This window comes from Narcine bancroftii, unplaced genomic scaffold (assembly GCF_036971445.1).
Source record: "Narcine bancroftii isolate sNarBan1 unplaced genomic scaffold, sNarBan1.hap1 Scaffold_119, whole genome shotgun sequence".
Classification (NCBI taxonomy): Eukaryota; Metazoa; Chordata; class Chondrichthyes; order Torpediniformes; family Narcinidae; genus Narcine; species Narcine bancroftii.
Genome location: NW_027211854.1, coordinates 163,525 through 186,010, shown reverse-complemented (window position 1 = coordinate 186,010; position 22,486 = coordinate 163,525). Strand labels below are relative to the sequence as shown.

Here is a 22,486-nt window from a genome sequence, read left to right as displayed (position 1 = left end):
CCCTCTCCTCCTCTTCCCCTCACCCTCTCCCAAAATCCTTATCCCTTCCTCAACAACTCTCCCTCCCTCTCCCTTTCCCCCTCCTTCCCCTCCCTCTCCTTCCCCTCTCCCTCTCCTTCTCCACCTCAACCTCACCCCATTACTCCCCCTTCCTCAAAAACTCTTCCTCACTCTCCTTTCCTCTCCCTCTCCTTTCCCTCTCCTCCTCTTCCCCTCACCGTCAGCCTATATTGCTCCCCCTTCCTCACCAACTCTCCCTCTCTCCTTTCCTCTCCCTCTCCATCTCTTATCGCTCTCCCTCTCCTCTTACCCTCACACTCTTCCCTATATCCTTCCCCATTCCTCGACAAGTCTCCCTCCCTCTCCATCTCCTTCCTCTCTCCCTCTCTTTCTTCTCACCCTCCCACTATCCCTCCCCTTCCTCGACAACTCTCCCTCCCTCCCATTCCTTCCACTCTCCATCTTCTTCTCCTCCCCACTCTCTCCCTATATCCCTCCCCCTTCCTCGATAACTCTCCCTCCCTCCCTCTCCTTCCCTTCCCCTCACAATCTCCCTATAACCCTCTGCCTTCCTTGACAACTATCCCTCATTCTCTTTCCCTTCTCCTTCTCCTTCTCCTCACCCTCTCCCTATATTCCTTACCCTTCCTCGACAACTCTCCCTCCCTCTCCTTTCCTCTCCCTCTCCTCCTCTTCCCCTCACCCTCTCCCAAAATCCTTATCCCTTCCTCAACAACTCTCCCTCCCTCTCCCTTTCCCACTCCTTCCCCTCCCTCTCCTTCCCCTCTCCCTCTCCTTCTCCACCTCACCCTCACCCCATTACTCCCCCTTCCTCGAAAACTCTCCCTCACTCTCCTTTCCTCTCCCTCTCCTTTCCCTCTCCTCCTCTTCCCCTCACCCTCAGCCTATATCGCTCCCCCTTCCTCACCAACTCTCCCTCTCTCCTTTCCTCTCCCTCTCCATCTCTTATCGCTCTCCTTCTCCTCTTACCCTTACACTCTTCCCTATATCCTTCCCCATTCCTCGACAAGTCTCCCTCCCTCTCCATCTCCTTCCTCTCTCCCTCTCTTTCTTCTCACCCTCACACTATCCCTCCCCTTCCTCGACAACTCTCCCTCCCTCTCCCATTCCTTCCACTTTCCATCTTCTTCTCCTCCCCCACTCTCTCCCTATATCCCTCCCCTTCCTCGATAACTCTCCCTCCCTCCCTCTCCTTCCCTTCCACTCACAATCTCCCTATAACCCTCTGCATTCCTTGACAACTATCCTTCATCCTCTTTCCCTTCTCCTTCCCCTCACCCTCTCCCTATATTCTTTACCCTTCCTCGACAACTCTCCCTCCCTCTTCTTTCCTCTTCCTCTCCTTCCCCTATCCATCTACTTCTCCTCTTCCCCACACCCACTCCCCCAATCCCTTCCCTTCTTTGACAACTCTCCCTGCCTCTCCCTCTCCTCTTCCCCTCTAACCCACCCCTTCCTCGACAACTCTACCTCCCACTCCGTTCTTCTCTCTCTCCTTCCCCTCTCTTATGCCCCTCACCCTCTCCCTATATTCCTCCCCCTTCCTTTACAACTCTCCCTCCCTATCCTTTTATCTCCCTCTCCTTCTCCACTTCCTCTCCTTCTCCTCAAACTCTCCCTGTATCCTTCCCCCCTTCCTCGACATTTCTTCCTCTCTCTTCTTCCCCTTTCCCTCTCCTCCTCTTCCACTTACCCTCTCTCCCTCTATCCCACTGCCTTCCTTGACAACTCTCCCTCCCTCTCCTTCCCCACTCTCTCTTTTTCCTCTTCCCTTCACCCTCTCACTATATCCCTCCCCCTTCCTCGACAACACTCCCTCCCTCTCTTTTCCTCTCCATCTCCTTCCCCTCTCCCTCCTCTTCCCCTCTCCCTCCCCTGAGTGAGGTGCTGGATTTGGGAGGGGGGGAGGTCAAATGCATGGGAAAGACTACAATATATCTTTTCTAGCATTGATGAAGAGAAGGATTTTGAGCTGAGCGCTCTCTGCTCCCTGAAAGAGACAACATGGTGGAGAGGATGGTAAAGAAACATGCAGCCTGCTGGATTTCTTGATTTGGGGCACTGAGTGTAAAAGTTGGTGAGTCAAGTTACAGCTGTATAAAATTTTGGTTTGCCGCATTTGGAATATTACGTAGTGTTCTGGTCCCTGAATTCACGGAAGGATGTCGAAGATCTTGTAGACCTCTATCACGTCTCCTCTAATCCTTCTACACTCCAGCTCTGCGAACCTTGCCTCATGAGAATTGTTTCCCAATCCAGGCAGCATCCTGGTAAATCTCCTCTGTCCCCTCTCCTTCCTATAATGAGGTGACCAGAACTGAACATAATATTCTAAGTGAGTCATACCAAAGATTTATAGATTTGCAACATGACCACTCTACTCCTGAATTCAAACCCCCTATGAAGGAATCACAGCACACCATAATCCTTGTTCACTCTCCTATCAAACTGTGTGGCAACCTTGAGAAATGTGTAGATTTGCAACCCAAGGTTCCTCTGTTCATCCACACTCTTAAGTAACCGACCATTAACTCTGGACTCAGCCTTCTGGTTTGTCCTTCCAAAATGCATCAACTCTCACTTATCTGGATTGAAATCCATCTACCACTTTTCTGCCTAACTCTGCAACCCACCTTCATCATTTTGTAACCTTCAACAGCCTTCATCTCCATCCACAACTCCTCCAAACCAACCTCCGTGACATCCGCAAACTTACTGACCTATCCATCCGCCTCTTCATCCAGGTGACATGAAAATCACAAAGACTAGGGGTCGCAGAACAGATCCCTGCAGCACCAACCTCCAGGCAGAATACTTTCTTTCCACTACGACTCTCTGCTTTCTTCCGACATGACAGCTTTTATTTCATGCAGGTAATTTTTCGCTCATCTCATGACTCATGACTTTCTGAAGGAGTCTCCTGTGACTGACCTTGTCAGATGCCTTGCTAAAATCCTCGTAGACCACATCTATCACCCTACCCTCATTAATTTCTTTTGTAACCTCCTCCAAAGACTGAGTTAGATTTGTGAGGCCCAAGCTTGCCTTCACAAAGACATGCTGACTATCCTTGAGTAGAGTGTATTTCTCCAGATCTTCATAGATCCCATCCTTAAGAATCCCTTCCATTAGTTTACTCACCAATAATGTAAGACTAACCCTAATTCCCAAGATTCTCCCTATTACCTTTTTTAAACAAGGGGACTCCATTTACCATTCTCCAATCCACCCGAGTCGCGCTGCTGTCTATCTCCCTCCTTGCCCACGTGAGTGGTGCTGCTGTCTCACCCCCCCCCCCACACATCTGGGTCACGCTGCTGCCTCTCCAACCCACCCCCCCCACCCCTTCACCAAGGGTCGATATCGACTACTTTGGAGACCCCTAATATGTTATTTAAAGTAACTTAATGTCACTTTATTCGATTCAGCAAAGAGTGGGGCAGGGAGGCAAGGTTAGGGGGGCTTTACTAAAGCTCTGCCTGGAGTGGTAGTTAATCCGCCACAGTTGACATGGCGTTGCAGTCGTGCTCCAATCTTCAAATATGCCTGGATGCAGCAGGCATGGATAATTGCCGATGATTTGCCACAACCCATTTTTTATACACTTGTGGATGCATGAAACTATGCACCAGCTTTGATCTTTTTCAAACTTCGAACATGCGAGGCAGGAGCTTTAATAGTAAGAACCCATTTACTTGTTTCAGATGGTGAAGAGAAGCAACATCCACGTCATTCTGTGCATTTCTAAATGGCACATTGGGGAAGTAGTGAAATCAAATTGCATGAGTGGATGCAATTGGTTTGGATGAGACCTTAAACCACATCCTATATGGTTTTTAAAGAACATACAAGATTCTATCGTACAATAGATACGATAGTCGGTTCGAGCAGCGAGTCGGAGGAGATGGAGACCAGAGTTTGGGCAGTGTTCGGAGGAGGAGCGAGTTGAGAGTGACAGGTTTAATTGGTCAAGGCCAATAAAAGGAGGGAAAGGCAAAGGAGAAGCCAGAGAGGAGTGGCCCAATGAGAGAGTGGCCTGGTGAAAGAGTGGGGCTTCGAGGCTTTGGCTCGAGAGGCTTCACCGTGTAGGGGCTGAGGTCGAGTATCTAGATTAAGGTAAGACTATATTTTTTTGTTATTTTCTCTTTCTAAGGTGAGGGGGAGAGAGAAGGGTTGAGTGTGAGAGCAGTTTGCTCTTTTCAGTGTCAGATGTGAAAGGTCCTGGAGTCTTCGACCTCCTGGACATCCACAATTGCACTAGGTGTACTGAGCTGCAGTGTCTCAGGGACCGTGTTAGGGAATTGGAGCTGCAGCTCAATGACCTCGACCTGGTCAGTGAGAGTGAGGCCGTCATAGATAGGAGCTATAGCCAGGTGGTCTCAACAGGGCCACAGGAGGAGGATCAGTGGATTACAGTTATGAGAGGGAAAAGGGAAGAGACAGATACAGGAGGGGGCCCCTGTGACTGAAGCACTCAACAAATGGTACTCCTCCTTGAGGAACATTCAGGCTGGGGAAGGAATCAGTGGCTGTATCTCTGGCATAAGGTCGGCCTCTGTTGCCCAAAAGGGTAGGGAAAGGAAGAGGAGGGTAATAGTTATAGGGGATTCGATGGTCAGGAGGACAATTTGGGGATTCTGTGGATACGATTAAGGAAACAGATTGGTAGTTTGTCTCCCTGGTGCCAGGGTCTGGGATGTAACTTCTTGTGTCATTTCAGAACAAGTTGGATAGCTGCATGGATGTGAGGGGATTGGAGGGATACGGACAGGGAGTGGGTAAGTGGGGCTAGAGGAGCTCACTTAAATCGGTGTGGACTCGAGGGGCCGAGAAGTCCTGTATCCGGACTGTAATTGTCCCAGCCAAGATTTATCTTGCAATCAACATCATTAGGGACCAGCATCATTGCTATTAGGGACCAGTTATGTGAGCAAAATAGCAATGTTTCTCAACTAGGTCAACGACCCTGCTTCATCAATCCAGAAATAAAACATTTCCAAAATCGCAGTGGTGAGAAGTGCCAGGTAAAAGTAAACCTTCGAGATCTTCCACTTGGACATTTCTCCGTTCCAATGTCCTCTTCTGCTCTGATGTTTCCTCACGCAAAAGCTGGAATCTCTGTTCGATGGTAGCTAAAATGAACACAAGGTTCTGTTACACATACATTTAAAAGTGTCTTCAAAGATTTACCACAAGGTTCCGGTGTTTTCATCCCAACAATCACATTTTTTGTTTTGGAGAAAGGAGAACTGTGGGTTTAGTAATATTTAAAGCAATGCAGAACAGAAGATGACGAGCAACAAGTAGGGGCAAAAATGTGAGCAAGGAATGAAAAAAGTTTGGAGGGAATCAGCGTGAAATAGCAGACGAGTGAAATGAGGAACAGTGAAAAGGAAGGGACATTTGCAAAAGGAAATGGAGAGAGAAAGAGAGGGACAGTTGTGCAACTCTTTGTTGAAAACATGTTGAATTCAAGGCCTTTTACTCATCGAGAGGAGCAGGTGAAGTGGGGGGGAGCTGGGGCCGTGGAGGAGCAGGAACAACAATCAAAGCTGAATAGAGAAGACTCTGAGAGCAGCTGCAACCGTTCTCACTAGAACTGTATCCCGCCCTTCGGGTGCTCAGATGCATGGATCTTCAGTGCCCTCCCAGCACAGCATGAGAAATCCCCTCTCATTGGGGGGTCTTTGAGACATCACAGCCCTAAACACTTCCTTGGCTGCATGTTTGCCAGATGTTCACACTTGGTAAATGGCCGCTGCTTAACCTTCTACCATTTCTACATACCCTCTATTTCTAGTAATAACTGATCAACAAGACAAACACACTCTTCAGAAAATATAGAATTTCTGAGATTTAGGAAAGAAAACAAAAATGTAGAAAAATAAATGAGCTGATAGAGCATCTGGAAAAAAAGAAAAGCAACATTAACATTTCGATGGAGCTCGTGACTTCACCATCATGCTGGCATATTGTAACATTTGTTTCCTATTTCCAGTCTTGTTTCTATGATTGGAAGATATCTGGTTTCCAATCATTCAATCTCCTCTTCAATTGATGAGCCACGGACAAGTATGCATGACTGGAGCCTGGCTGCTTTATTAAATAATCGCAGAGCATCACTTTCAACGAATTCACTGTAAGAATTCCCATTTGCCGTCATTTTCATTTCCAACGCTCCAAGTATGGTTCTCAATTCAGTACCTTCAATGCAACAATTTTATAAGACCCAACACTTCTAAGATGCACCACTTGAGCAGAAATTTCATTCAATAAACACACATTTTACAATACTATTGTGATTCTGGCCTACGAGTCTGAATCACTGTCCACAATTCACTGGAGAAAGTTCTATTGAACTTTCTTAAATACTGCATTTTATTCAAACATTTATTGAAGTGTGCACAGTTCTTTAGTAAATGGTCTTTCCATTAATTTTAGAGTTTTCAGAGCTTTTTATGAAATGATAGCCTATTTATGACGTGCTAGGTAAAGATGATTCAACATTTGAAATCCAATCAATTGCAAGAAATATTTTAGAATAGTTCAAAGAGGTTGGTGGGTCCCCACTGGTAATTTGCACATTTTGAAAATGTCTAATTTTCCAGCTGGAAGCATCACTTGTATTTGTTGGAATTAGAGAACCATTTTTTGATCTAAGCAGCAAATGTTGAAATGGTACCTGTGGTCTTTCGAAGCTGGAGTACATTTGGAACAACGTCAATGCTCAAGGACAGCAGGCACTTTGCTGCCTCCTGTAACTTTTCGACACCATCTTCATGTTCAGAAATTTCTCCCTGAAGGACCTGTGATTTCAAAATGACACAATGACTCATTCACAATAAAATTAATATTTCTTTCTGTATATCTTAGATTCGCCGATACTTTGGTTAATTTCGATATTGTCTTGGGGTCAATGAGATAAACAGCCTGTGAAGACGATTCTATAAATTATCATAAATACCAACAACTCTCTGGCCTGCTTTGGGGTGAGGAGGCGAACATTTTCAAGGACCCAATAACCACAGGATATTGGAATTTTCTCAAACAACCAGCTCAAACTTTCTATTGATCATTACTCATTACTCATTAATGCTTCGAGGTATTTAATACGCCTGATGTTTGAGCATTTTCTGATTCTGTTGAGCTCATCATCTTTATCTTGTCTACATCTCTTGACCGGCCCTGAAGTCCCTTTGCAAACCATCAAGGTCACAAGAAAATATTTAAAAATGTTCTGATGCTTAGATTTACATCAGCATTGATAAAATAATGCTGAAGAACTCATTTGGCTTTTCACCACTAATGGACATAGATTTGGCTGCAGAGGGTTATTCTGCATTATCGCTTTTCGGCCTGTCCGTCTACTTTTACTCCGGATGACCCCTCTCCCCAATCCATCATCCTTCAAAAGTAAATATGTGTTCTCCCTCAGCAATCTGACCCATTTGCAACTCCTATTCCCACGAGCACTTAATGGACCACAGCTTTTCTCTTTTATTTTTTAATTTTTTTTATTTTTCACACCCTAAATCACATTAGCCATGATATACACTATTTCTTTTTCACACATATACAGTGACTTTTTCTCCCCCCCCCTCCTCCCAAGCCACCCCCCCACCACCCCCCCTCATCCATTTTAGGTATACAATCTAGGTTGCATTAAGCCAGTCAGACAATGTTGTCATTCAACAAAAATACACCAGAAATTCTACTGAGTCCATTCTTTTCTTTCCTTCTCCTTCCATCAACTTAGGTAATGTTTGTCCCCGGTAGGTTCTCACTATTGTATTTAATGTAAGGCTCCTATACTTGTTCGAATATTTCAATATTATTTCTTAACCTATATGTTATTTTTTCTAATGGAATACATTTATTCATTTAAATTTAGTAGTTTCTTCCTTTTAATTTGGTTATGTATTCCATTAATATTTAAAGTCATATAGTTCAGCGTAGCCCTTTTATATTTTGTTTATCTTCTCTTTCCGTTTTTCCATCATTACCTTTCCTCCTTTTCCATTTCTGTTTTCTTATTTTCAACTCTTTATAAGACAACATTCCTACAACATCCAACATTTTCCTTATTCTCCTATTTCTATCTTATTTATCCCCAATCTCCCCTTCCCCTCCTGAGTTGTCCTTTATCCCTTGTCGGACAACCACATCTCCCCTCTCCATTTGGATTTGCGAATCCACTCGCAAGCGTCAACTGATTTTGCAGTGACCGCTATTTCCCCCCACCCCGCCCCCCCCAGAAAAGATTTCACTTTTCATATGTCACCAAGGTCACTCTTTTAATTCCCTCCTTATTCTCTCTATTCCATTACCTTCCCTTATTAATTCTTGTCTATACTATCTATATTTTCCTCTAAGTACAGATACATTCACGTATGCACATTGTCTCTATTCACTCTTATACCTCTTTACCCGCATACATATCAATCGTGATCATTTTTACTCTCATTACCCGTCTTCATCCCTCAGTCTATTTTTGTCTTTACCCACATACATATCAATCGTGATCATTTTTACTCTCATTACCCGTCTTCCTCCCTCAGTCTATTTTTGTAATTGTTCTGCAAATTTTCGTGCTTCTTCTGGATCCGAGAATAGTCTGTTTTGTTGTCCTGGAATAAATATTTTCAATACCGCTGGATGCTTTAGTATAAATTTATACCCTTTCTTCCATAAAATCGTCTTTGCTGTATTGAACTCTTTTCTCTTCTTTAGGAGTTCAAAACTTATATCTGGATAAATGAAGATTTTTTGCCCTTTATACTCCAGTGGTTTTTTGCCCTCTCTTACTTTTTCCATTGTCTTCTCCAGTACCTTTTCTCTTGTAGTATATCTTAGGAATTTTACTACAATAGATCTTGGTTTTTGTTGTGGTTGTGGTTTAGAGGCCAATACTCTATGTGCCCTTTCTATTTCCATTTCTTGCTGTAGTTCTGGACATCCTAGGGTCTTAGGGATCCACTCTTTTATAAACTCCCTCATATTCTTGCCTTCTTCATCTTCCTTAAGGCCCACTATCTTTATGTTATTTCTTCTGTTATAATTTTCCATTGTATCTATTTTTTGAGCTAGTAGTTCTTGTGTCTCTTTAGTTTTTTTATTAGATTCCTCCAATTTCTTTTTTAAGTCTTCTACCTCCATTTCTGCTGCTACTGCCCGCTCTTCCATCTTGTCCATTTTCTTTCCCATTTCTGTTAAGGTCATCTCTATTTTATTCATTTTCTCTTCTGTGTTGTTTATTCTTTTTCTTAAATCATTAAATTCCTGTGTTTGCCATTCTTTAAATGACTCCATGTATCCTTTAATAAGAGAAAGTACCTTCTTTATCTTGCCTTTCTTTTCTTCTTCTATTTCACTGTACTCTCCCTCTTCCTCTTCTTCTTCCTCTGGGTTGGCCATCTGTTGTTTCTTTTTTGCCCTTTCCTTCTCTTCTTTCTTGTTTCTATTGTCTTCTGTGGTCTCTTCTTGCTGCAGGTGTTCTGCAGCTGTCGTTGCCGGCTGTGGAGATCGACACCCCAGCTGGTCCCCCCTCCCGTCGGTGTGTTTTTTTCATTCGCATCACGCATGCGCGATTCCTCGCGCATGCGCGGTTGCGCACTTTTACTCGGCTCAGCGAGCCATTTTTGTAGTCCATTATTTACCGACCTGAGGGAGCGAGTTTCTCTCTCCGCAGCGGGCCTCTTCGGACAGGTAAGGCCTTCACCTTTTTCCTCCTTTGTCTTCTCTTCCTCTCTTCTTACCGTTGCTTTCAATTTTTCTTTTTTAGTCGCCATCTTCTTTCCACCTTTATACTCACTTTTCTGTAACTTTTATTTCTGTTCCTTTGTGTTTTCCTTTGTTTTTCCCGACTTTTCTGGAGAGGGCTACTACTCCATCACGTGACTCCTCTCGACCACAGCTTTTCTCCATGACCATCAATCCCAGGCCATTTACTGCAATAAATGGTCCGACTTTTCTCTGACTGCATGAGCAGAAAAGCCCTCCACTTCAGAAAAGCAAAACTGGAACTAGTGATTTGTCTTTCTGATTCAAATTCCAATTCCTCAAACATCAACTCCAGTCAACATGATGCCATTAGTTTAGTTAATGATGGAGAAGGATAGGTCTGGGACTCGGATTGAGGTTCTAAATTGCAGAAAGGCCAATTTTGAGGAAATGAGAAAGGATTGAGAAGGTGTTGACCTGGAAAAGTATATGCGGGGTCAGTGGAAGACCTACAAAGGTGAAATTTGGAAAGTACAGACTTTGCATGTTCCTGTCAAGATTAACAGGCTTAGGAATCATTTGGAAGTAGAGAGGTGTGCAGCAGGTATAGACATCACAGAGCAAATGAGGTGCTTGAAGAGTATAGAAAATGCAAGAAAAATCCTCAATGAAGTTATCCTCAATGAAGATAGAAAGGCTATCTGGTTGATAATGCGGTAAATTGGATCAGCAAGTTTGCAGGTGACACTAGGATTGGAGGTGTTGTGGACAGCAAAGAAGGTTTTCAAAGCTTGCAGAGGGATCTGGACCTGTTGGAAACATGGGCTGAAAAATGGAAGATAGAATTTAATGCAGATGAGTGTGAGGTGTTGCATTTTGGAAGGACAAGCCAAGAAAGGACATACATGGTAACCAGTCGGGCAGTGAGGAGTACGATAGAACAGAGGGATCTGGGAATACAGACACCTCATTCTCTGAAAATGGTGTCACATGTGGATAGGGTTGCAAAGAGAACTTTTGGCACATTGACCTTGATCAATCAAAGGATAAAGTCTAATTTTCATTGGTGAGACCCAATTTGGATTATTGTGTGCAGTTTGGATCACCTAACTGCAGGAAGGATGGCAATTGTGCAGAGATTGACTTGGATGTGGCCTGGACGTCAGGAGCAGAGTTGTAGGAAAAGGTTAAACAGGTTATGATTTTATTCCCTGGAGTGTAGAATGAGGGAAGAATTGAGAGAGAGATTTAAAATGATGTGGAGGACAGAGTAAATATAGGTAGGCTTGTTCCACTGAGAGCAAGTGAAATACAAACCAGAGGACATGGGGTAAGGGTGAAGGGGATAAATTTAGGGGGAACATGAGGGAGAACGTCTTCACACAGAGTGAAGAGGTGGGAGAGTGGAACAAGCTGTCCGTTGAAGTGGTGACTGTGGGCTCAATTTTTAATTTGAAAAGAATTTGGACTGGTACATGGATGGGAGAGGTATGGAGGGCTATGGACTGGGTGTGTCAGAGGGCCTCGGCAGAAAAAGGGTTCGGAACAGACAAGAAGGGCCAAAGGGGCCTGTTTCTGTTCTGTAATATTGTAAGGTTCTATGGTTTGAATACTTCTTTGGAATAAATCAATCTCTGCCACTTTGCAAACAAATCTTACCTCCAAATGTGCTCCAAATCACCACTTTCCTCCCACCTCCCTTCCCCTGTTCCTGAAACCCCCATCTATGGAGTTATCGTCTCTGCACCTGATGATTCCATTAATGATGTGCTGAGATTTTTTGCTCTGCTGTTATAATCTTGGAGGTCATCCAAAATTCTGCCACCATATCCTTAGTCACCAGGCCCCCATTAAACATGGATAAGGTCTGAGGAAACCCATACTGAAAATAGACACACAATGAGAGCAGAACTGTTTGGCTTCTTTGTTACAGTTTCCAATCTTGCCCCCACCATCTGGAAGCAAATTGGCTGTTGGATCTTCATCAGGCTCCCATTAAAACCTGATCAAGGTGGAATGAATGGAGCTCAACTTCCTATTTCAGGTGCCAAACTTACAACCTCCCATGTGGCCTTCACCACTGTTATTGGATGTGCACATTAACATTAGTTCAAAGCATTAATTATTCTACTCGTAAATTAGATTAAGCAACATTACACAGTGATTTATGAAATAACAACTTTAATTTACCATGACATTTTCAAGTTCTTGCTGCAAGATTTCTGGATTAGAGATGGCCTCCAGCTGAACCATTCGTCTTTCTGTTTCAATTCTCTCTAGCCACAAACGCAGCTCATCTGCCTTCTCTTGCCATTGTTCAAACAACTTTTTGCCAAGACGGGTTCCAAGTCCAATGCACTATAGAGTGAAAGAAATGAATGAGTATGTGGATTTTTAAAATGTACGATTTTGTGATGCTATCAAATATCGAGTGTCCAATCGATCCAAAATGAGTCAAGCGATACATTACTGGTCCATCACTTATGCCAACTATAATTTTTTTGTTCCCTGCATCAAGTTTTTTGAGGGTCACAGACAAAAAGGCAATGTTCACTTCTCACCAAAGGTGAAATGCCTGTTACCCTGCCGTACTGTTCCATTTTCTTATTATGTCAATAAATCTTTTAATTAATATTTTGAGTTTGCTTTCAAAATAAACTGATAGTCAGGAATATATCAGAAGCATTGAAAACCTTCACAAATTTAGTGTGTCAGTGAAGATTAGACAGAAATTCTTTTGGGGCTGGGCTTGTTCCAGCCGAACACGCTGCATTTCTGTTATGCCATTCAAGCCTCACCGTTGAGTTTAGGAATATTGAACCAGCGATGTGACCTTTGTGGATTGGACACATTACACCTTGTTCAGTGACAAATACACGTGGGAGGCCAGTCTGGAAAATCTTCGCCAGTTATGATCTGTTCGACATTTGATTTTATTAAAAGGAAATGAGATCACGACTTATTTTCTGCAATGGTCTCTGTCCAACTTGAGTGAGTTCGGCCACCAAGAGAGCTCCACAATACTGGAAAGATTTAATCATTGTTCCTGTTCTTCATGGGTATTATTAATAACAGCCGCAAACCTTTTCCAGAGCCACTCTTCTAAGACTAAAACTTACACAAGTTGCTCAGTCTATCAAAATGCTCTCAAGTTACTGATCTTAAGTAAAATTGGAGTTTAAATGCTATTAATCTAAAAAAAAAATGAAGATATGTCATACTTCTGATCGAAGTGTGTTGAAGCGAGCATCGGCGCTCTCAACCGTCTCCTCCACATGTTGGCTTATGGCATCAGGATCAATTTGGATCTTGTAGCTTTCAATTGCATTCCTGATTTCAAAGTGAAAGGCAGCATCGATGACACTTTTCCAAGATCGTCTGAGGTGTCTTAGATCCCCTTTGTGAAATTGAAGATCTTTGAAGAGGAATTGCTGCTTCTTAAGTTTGAATGTCAATGACGTGGAGTCAAATTCCCCAGCTTTAATCTTTGTTAGTTCCTTCTCCAAATGACTCATGAATGTTTCAAATTCATCGTGATCTGTTTAAAGGAATATAATGGTCAAATAGTTAAATGTTTTAAAGCATTCAAAATGGTCAAAAAATACCAGATTATCTAGACTTTGATACATTGACAGGATCCTGTAATAATTACAAGTTGGGGTTATTCCAAACCACATGTAGCTTTCTGTTGTCTTACTTAGAATTCTTTTCAACTCTCAGTAAATAGTATTTTATAGTAATCTGGAAAATAAATGAATACTTTCTCTCACCTTTTCGGAACTTCTGCAATTCTAGATGCAGATCCTCAATCACGTTTAATTGAGAATCTGCACTTGATAAAGCGGATTCGTACTCCTCCATCAAGACATTCAAGATCTCCTGCAGTGCAACTTCCTCGTCTCGCAAAGGGTCCTGGACATTTTGTTCCAGGAAAGTCTGAGCTGCCTCTGTGGCCAAAACCAACTCTTGCTCTTTCCGGGACAACCTTTGGTGATGTTCCTAGAAAAGAAACAATCCTAGGTTCATTTTTATTGCTCCAAGTTGTCTTGGGGGAGGTAAGGTTTCTATTTATTGCATTTGCAATTGAAATAAAATATTCAGGTTTCCCAATTTATTAAAAATCAGGGTACCAAAACACCCTTAAATACACATAGGAAACGTATTTCAAGTCAAGAAACCTAAACGGTTTTATCCTTTCGGAGGTTTAATCAACTACCGTGATCTACAATTCTTTGCTTGTGTCAAAGGATGAATCCTGCTGAGATGGAATAGAATATATTCCATATTTAATTTGACTGACAAGAAAATAAATCCTCTCCTTCAGTATTTGTACACAGTCCCTTCCCCGTCAAACAGACTTACTTTAAACTTAAGCACATTAAACTTTTGTCATTTGAATGATCTCATCCTTACCTTTCCATTCAGGGATTTAATATTCTTTCATGATTTAAAAGAGAACACGTGAAATCTAACTAGAGTTGACTGTGATCTAGTCAGGAGAATGTGAACTAATTTGTAACTGTGTAAGAATACACCCTTCTCACTGTAGTAAATGTCGTGCACCACTGTGGGGTGGATGTCTATGTATATGAGTGTGTGAACAGTTTCAAGAGATGGTGGATCTTCTTGTCTTTTTTTCTTCACTGGTATCACTGTTTCCTTCACCCCAGACTTGCACATCTTCGCCCAGTGGTTTGCTATGCCGTAGGCTCCACATTCAGAACCATATGCGGGGCAATCATTTTGGTCACGGAGGGGTGTTGTCTGCTGCCCTTCCTACAGGTCCTGGGGGTGGCACTTTTCTGATTGTATTTTTTATAGCATCAACCCTTCCTTCACTTTGCTGTGGGTGGGTCTGCATTGATAGGGATTTCATTTGTGTCCTCGTGGATTCGAAGACTCTGCCTGTTTCTATATCTTTGGCCAGTTTCAAGCTATCCTTCCCTATAAGAGACTTTTGCATTCAGGATGGGCATATTAGTGGATCAGCTAATCTTTCCTCTATATCCTTCCATCTGCATTTTGCAGCATTAGTTTTTGGTGTAGTAAGGAAGTTAGTAACAGTCTCATCAGTCTCTTACACAAAACCTTGAAATTCATTGCATTCAAGTCTAGGATTAGAGCTGAGTTCAAGGTGAGAAACAACCTTTGCAAATATCTGCTCTGGATCATTTTTCTCCACCCCGTAAGCTCTCAGCTATTAAATAAGTCACGGCCTGGCTCCCCTATCCAGACATGTATAGCACTAACCTTCTCCTCGCTGTTGCATTTTTAAAATAGCTTTTCACTGCTAAATTGTACATCTGCTGAAACGTTTTCAACGATTCAACAATATCTTCAGCCTCCCGTCCATCACTGGGTGAACTGCTGTTGCACCAGCCATTCATTTTCAGGTGTACTTTTTCTCTTCTTCCCCGTCAGATTTCAGTCACTTCCAATCCATTTTATAGTTTTATTCTTGACCACTGCCAACATGTTCTGTCTCCGTGTTACCTGGGAGGATTCTTAAATAACTTAGAGATGCAAGATTCAAATAACAGAAGGGAGTTTACTTACTGATGCCTTCTACCATCTCAGGAAACTGTTCACACTCATACTCATGTATAGGTGCCCCCCAGTAGTGCACGACGGTTACCACAGTGAGAAGGGTGTATTCCTAGGAAGTTACAAAAGAGTTCACATGATCCTAACGAGATAACACACCCGTCTCACTGTCGTAAATGTCGTGCACCAATGTGGGGTGCATGTCTATGTGAGTATGAACATTTCCTGGCATGGTGGAAGGCATTAATAAGTAAAATCTCTTCTGCTATTTGAATCTTGCATCTCTAAGAAGATGCAAGATTCAAATAGCAGAAGAGATTTTACTTCTGCTATTTAAGAAGCCTCCCACACAGAGACATAACAGTGACTTTATTGTATTTATCTTTACCATTTTGTTCAACATCCTTTGGACTTGACAAGACTTTATTCAAGTCACCTTATTCCAAAACAAACCAGGCTGTCAAGCACACACAGGGCAATAATTTGCATACATGTTAAGCAATGCTTTACGAAAAGAAGATAACACCAATTGGTAAATGTTTAAAGATCTTTGCTCTTTTTTAACGATGAAAATCTGACTTGAGCACTGCATATTAAGGAATGACAAACATGAAAATCTATCCCCATTTTAGTGAAAACATTCTGGGTAATTATCATTTTCACATTAGTACTTCAAGATGCAGGTGTCCCTGCCAGGGCCCAAACTGATTAGTTCTGCCTCACTGCCGGCAATGTCATCATGGACCACCTTCTTGAATAGCTGTCATGCTACTTGTCAAGTTCTTTCTACAAAGTTTTAAGGTTGGGAGTTCTGAATTTAGCCCCTGAGAAGGGATAGGAGTGTGGAGGGGAATCAGCAGGTAGTAATGTTCCTACAGACCTACCGCACGTCCCTGTCCATGTCAGGTGGCACCTCTTTGGACATATTCTTGGAGTCGAGTAGATGTCGTTCACTCCGTTGATAGGATACAGGACCACCTCAGTGGAGAGAATGAATGGAGGGCCAATCAAGCCAACTGCTTTGCTCTGCTGTTAGGGTCCTTGGGCCCTTTGGGAATTGTGCTCATCCAGTCAAGTGCGGAGCAAAGGTTCGCCACCTACTGCTTGACAGGTAGCCTCTGATCTGCTTTGGTAATTACAGTACTCAAAATGGCTGGTCTATGTTAGGACCACAGTGAGAAGGAGACCTGGAGTCATGTGACAACACCCAAATGAAGTACCATTATGCAGGTTATTGGTGAACAATGCCACTTTATGTCACAGTGTGTGGGCCACACTTTCCATCGGGCAGCTGATTATTAAAGTATGGCTCTGTCCTGCTTTTGGTAGATGGACCAGATACCAGAAGAATTTGCCACTTTGTCAGAAGGATGTCAGTGCATCAACTGTGACAAGAGGTGCAAAAAAATCTAGACTGAACTTCTTCAGTACTTCGAATGTGATGGAGTCTGGTCCTATTTGCACTTGGTGTTCCAAAGTAAAATAAATGGGGTGAAAGTGATTTCTGTGATGGTGTCGGAAGAACCTGATGGAACATGCTAGAAAGTGTCTTAACCCCAACTTTGTTATTCAGAAGCTGAGGACTACCTCCACTGAGAATGAGGAGACCCTTGGTCCCTCTTTTCCTGTTTACTGTTCATGATCCAGCCGGAAGGATGACAGAGCTCAAATTTCATCAGCGGTTAATTCTGTCTTTGGAATGTTATTTTTTTTTCTGCATTGCCTGCCCACTGTCCAATGTTGTAAGATTATCAGTCTGGCACCTCATGTGCATCTGCATTCCCTATTAAACCATGGTGATGACTTGTCTTGGTTGTAATGGGAGAACTAACGATGGTAAGTAACACTTTCCTGCTGCAAATGTTAAAGGCCCATCGTACCTTTTGGCCACTGTGATTCCAGCTGTCAATTTATTCTGAATCTATCCCATTTAGCACAATGGTGCTACCACACATCAGAATTGAGGGAGCCCCTGGAGAAACATGGGATGGATCTTTCTGCTCCTGCTGTCACCAACAGTTGCTTCAACAACAGGAAAATTGTGGTAGTGAGGGGTTGTAGCCTTACTCACTCTCTTTTCCAAACCAATCCCTAGATCTGCACAAGGATCTGGCCTGGTTGAGTGGACGAACAGTGACGTTGCTACGCCAGAATTCATTCCGGTGGTGTATGCTTCCTCAACCCTTTTTGGTTGTGAATAGCTTGCATGGCCCATTCAATGGGTTATAAAGAGTTAATCACATGAGTGGGTGCTGGAGTTATCAAAATAGGGGAGGAGGTTCTTCCCTTTACAACATCAATATCCACATTATATGAGAAAACTGCATTACTGAGGTGAAGAGTTTTTGTTAAGAAGCTGCCATGGTGAGATTGTTAGTGAAGGGCCTCTGTGACCATCGTCAATCACTGCCCCTTCACTAGTGAGTTAATCATATTCCCGTCATCTCTCATCACTTGCGTGACTGGGCCAGAGCAAAGAACAGAAAGTAGGACTGAGTTAGAAAGAGGATCTGCTAGATCTTTGAATAGGATTGGGAGAAGATCGTCAAAATTCAATTCAACATTATTTGGAAATTGTGTTAGTCATTATTTAAGTGAAATTTAGTCAGTCGCCTTTCATCAAATCTGTACTGATCAGAGGTTCTGATGAAAAGTCCAATCCAAAATATTTTTACAATTGTTCGAATATACACTTATCCAAAACACCTGGAAGTGTTCATACCTTCAGGCCTTGCTGGTGGTCATTCAGTCTTTCGCCCATCTCAGCAAATGACCCCATCGCATCGTCCTCTTCCTCCATCTGGAAACCATCACCTAATGCGTAGAATTCGTCTTCGGTGATATGAACTCCATAGTGACCCTCGACTGCCAACCATTTCAGAAGATCACCTACTGTCTTCTTATGTTTTTGTAGGTGATCTTCTGTTGTTTCCTACAAATTGCAAAATCCTGTTAGTTTGAAGACGTGTTGTACTTTCCTGGCAGCAATTCCATATTCCCTCATCTATTTGCAAACCCTTGGGATTGAGGAGGATGTGAAACCACTTGAGTGGAAGATGCCTGTTTATAAACAGGGGCCATTCCACACCATTTCATCGGAATATGCACATGGGCAACACGTGGTCTTGCCCAGTCTTCGATCATTACGAAAAGGATGGTACTAAAGACCAGCCTTCTATACACACACACGGGCATCAATGGAATTCCGCTTCATCATTTCCCTGCTCATGTCTCCCTAACACTGCCTTCATTTCTCGGGCCCCTTCGTCTAATCCCTCCCCTTTCATTTCAAAGGCCTTCTCTGCGTCTAAAGCAACTGCTACTGTTGGCGCTTTACTCCCTTCTACTGCATGAATTAAGTTAATAAATTTACAAATATTGTCTGTTGTGCGTCTTTTTTTAATAAATCCAGTTTGGTCTAGATTTACCATTTTAGGTACATATTCTGCTAATCTGTTTGCTAATAGTTTAGCTATTATCTTATAATCTGTGTTAAGTAATGATATTGGTCTATATGATGCTGGTGCGAGTGGATCTTTCCCTGCCTTTGGTATTACTGTAATTATTGCTGTTTTACATGAATCTGGTAAGCTTTGTGTTTTGTCAATCTGGTTGATTACTTCCAGGAGGGGAGGAATTAATAAATCTTTAAATGTTTTATAGAATTCTATTGGGAATTCATCCTCTCCTGGTGTTTTATTATTTGGTAGTTTTTTTTAATTATCTCTTGTATTTCTACTATTTCAAATGGTTCTGTTAATTTATTTTATTCCTCTATTTGTGATTTTGGTAGTTCAATTTTAGTTAAAAATTCATCTATTTTGCCTTCTTTCCCTTCGTTTTTAGTTTGGTATAATTGTTCATAGAATTCTCTAAAGTTTTCATTGATCTCCGTTGGATTATATGTGATTTGTTTGTCTTTTTTCCTTGATGCCAATACCATTTTCTTAGCTTGTTCTGTCTTAAGCTGCTATGCTAGGATTTTGTGCGTTTTTTCCCTTAGTTCATAATATTTCTGTTTTGTCTTCATTATGTTCTTCTCCACCTTATATGTTTGTAGTGTTTCATATTTTATTTTTTGATCTGCCAATTCTCTTCTTTTAGTTGTATCTTCCTTCATTGCTAATTCTTTTTCTATATATACTATTTCCCTTTCCAACTGCTCTGTTTCCTGATTATAGTCCTTCTTCATCTTGGTTACATAACTTATTATTTGCCCTCTAATGAACGCTTTCATTGCATCCCATAGTATAAACTTATCTTTCACTGATTCCGTATTTATTTCAAAGTACATTTTAATTTGTCTTTCAATGAATTCTCTAAAATCCTGCCTTTTAAGTAGCATGGAGTTTAATTTCCATCTATACATTCTTGGAGGGATGTCCTCTAACTCTGTTGTCAATATCAAGGGTGAATGGTCCGATAATATTCTAGCTTTATATTCTGTTTTTCTTACTCTATCTTGCTTACGAGCTGATAACAGAAATAGGTCTATTCTTGAGTATGTTTTATGTCTACCCGAATAATATGAATATTCCTTTTCCTTTGGGTGTTGTATCCTCCATATATCCAAAAGTTGCATTTCTTGCATCGATTTAATTATAAATTTGGTTACTTTGTTCTTTCTGTTAATTTTTTTCCCAGTTTTATCCATATTTGAATCCAAATTAAGGTTGAAATCCCCTCCTATTAATATGTTCCCTTGCGTATTTGCTATCTTCAAAAAAATATCTTGCATAAACTTTTGATCTTCTTCGTTAGGGGAATATACATTGAGTAGATTCCAAAACTCCAAATATATCTGACATTTTATCATTACATATCTCCCTGCTGGATCTATTATTTCCTCTTCTATTTTAATTGGTACATTTTTACTGATTAATATAGCTACTCCTCTTGCTTTTGAATTGTACGACGCTGCTGTTACATGTCCTACCCAATCTCTCTTTAATTTCTTGTGCTCCAATTCAGTTAAATGTGTTTCTTGCACAAATATTATATCAATTTTTTCTTTTTTCAGTAAATTTAGCAGTTTCTTCCTTTTGATTTGGTTATGTATTCCGTTAATATTTAAAGTCATATAGTTCAACATAGCCATTTCATACTTTGTTTATCTTCCCTTTCCGTTTCTCCATCATCACCTTTCCTTCTTAGCCATTTCTGTTTTCTTGTTTTGAACACTTTATAAGACAACATTTCTAAAACATCAAAAATTTTCCTTATTCTCCTATTTAAAACTTCTTTAACCCCATTCTCCCCTCCCCCTCCTGAGTTGCCCTTTATCTCTTGTTGGGAAAACACATCTCCCCTCTCCATTTGGATTTGCGAATTCACTCGCAAATGTCAACTGATTTTGCAGTGACCATAACTCATCCCCACCCAGCCCCCCACCGGAAAAGATTTCAATTTTCATATGTAACAAAGGTCACTCTTTTAATTCCCTCCTTATTCCCTCTATTCCCTTTCATTCCCTTATTAATTCTTATCTATACCCTATATATTTTCCTCTAAATACGTATACATTCATGTATACACACACATACATACACATCTACATATATATATATATATATATATATATAATATATACATACATATACCCATATACACACATACATATAGTTCGTGGTCATTTTTACTCTCATTACATGTCTTCATCTCTCTGCTTGTTTTGTAGTTGTTCTGCAAATTTTCGTGCTTCCTCTGGATCCGAGAATAGTCTGTTTTGTTTCCCTGGAATAACTATTTTAAGTACCGCTGGGTACTTTAACATAAATTTATATCCTTTTTTCCATAAGATCGTTTTTGCTGTATTGAACTCCTTCCTCTTCTTCAGGAGATCAAAACTTATGTCTGGTTAGAAAAAAAATTTTTGACCTTTGTATTCCAGTGGCTTTTTGTCTTCTCTTATTTTCTTCATTGCTTTCTCCAATATATTTTCTCTTGTTGTATATCTTAAAAATTTTACTAAAATGGATCTTGGTTTTTGCTGCGGTTGTGGTTTCGGGGCTAATGTTCTATGTGCCCTCTCTATTTCCATTTCTTCCTGTAATTCTGGTCTTCCTAGGACCCTGTTTATATTATTTCTTCTAATGTAGTTTTCCATTATATCTGTCTTCTGAGCTTACAGCTCATGTGCCTCTTTAACTTTTTTATTAGATTCTTCTAATTTCTCTTTTGTCCTCTACTTCCATTTCTACGATTATTTCTCGTTCTTCCACATTCTCCACTCTTTTTCCTATCTCTGATATGACCATTTCTATTTTATTCATTTTTTCTTCTGCATTCTTAATTCTTCTTTTTATCTCATTAAATTCTTGTAATTGCCATTCTTTCACTGATTCCATATATTCTTTGAAAAAAGATACATCCATTGTCTTGCCTTTCTCTTCTTCTTCCACTTCTTTCTGTTCTTCTTCTTCTTCTTCCTCTGGATTGACCATCTGTTGTTTCCTTCTTTTCTTTTTACCTTCTTCTTTCTTGTTGTCGTTATTGTCTCTGTTCTGCACCAGCTGCTGTGCTGCAGGTGTCTCTCTCAGCTGTGGAGATCGACTCCGCAGCTGTTTCCCCCTCCCGTCAGTGTGTTTTTTTTCTTGCGCGGTTGCGCACTTTTACTCGGATCTGCGAGCCATTTTTGTAGTCCCGAACCCGGGACTTCCACTGACCTGAGGGAGCGGGCTTCTCTCTCCGCGGCGGGCCTCCTCGGACAGGTAAGGCCTTCACCTTCTTCTTCCGACGTTCTTTCTTCTTCTCTTCTTCCCGTTGTTTTCGACATTTCTCTCTTCGCTGCCATTTTCTTCTCACCTTTATTTTTAGTTTGTTTTAAATTTTAATCTTGTACCTTTGTGTTTTGTGCGTTTTTTTTTAACTTTTCCGGAGAGGGCTGGAATTCCCTGACCGGCCACTACTCCATCACGTGACTCCCCCAACTGGATCATCTTCAGCTGTCATCATTTTCTTAGTCACAGACCTAGTTACCGCACATGCAGGATATATCTCACCATCCTCTCTAACCACATCCTTACTAGGCCAATTTGTCAATCTTAAAACTGACCCAACTTTATTCTCTGACAAATCATTCCCCAGCAAAAACGAGACACCTTGCATGGGTAACTCCTACTACAACAGTTCCTTTGACTAATTCTGAATTTAGCACAACCTTGTGAAGCAATATTGACCCTACCTCATCTCCAACACCTTT

At 41.5% G+C, this 22,486-nt stretch overlaps 1 protein-coding gene across 3 annotated transcripts in view; it reads right to left on the bottom strand.

The window, feature by feature from the left end:
* LOC138750340 (microtubule-actin cross-linking factor 1-like) overlaps positions 1-22,486 on the bottom strand; it is a 35,831-nt gene that overhangs the window by 7,996 nt on the left and 5,349 nt on the right. For 2 of the 3 annotated variants that reach the window (XM_069912416.1, XM_069912418.1), the window contains exons 2-7: positions 18,008-18,217; positions 13,512-13,740; positions 12,963-13,279; positions 11,932-12,099; positions 6,704-6,827; positions 5,058-5,153 (exon numbers count right to left, since the gene is read on the bottom strand). In XM_069912416.1, the coding sequence (XP_069768517.1) occupies positions 5,058-5,153; positions 6,704-6,827; positions 11,932-12,099; positions 12,963-13,279; positions 13,512-13,740; positions 18,008-18,217 (1,144 nt within the window). The remainder of the gene's footprint in view (positions 1-5,057; positions 5,154-6,703; positions 6,828-11,931; positions 12,100-12,962; positions 13,280-13,511; positions 13,741-18,007; positions 18,218-22,486) is intronic. The other variant, XM_069912417.1, reaches the window with a different exon arrangement.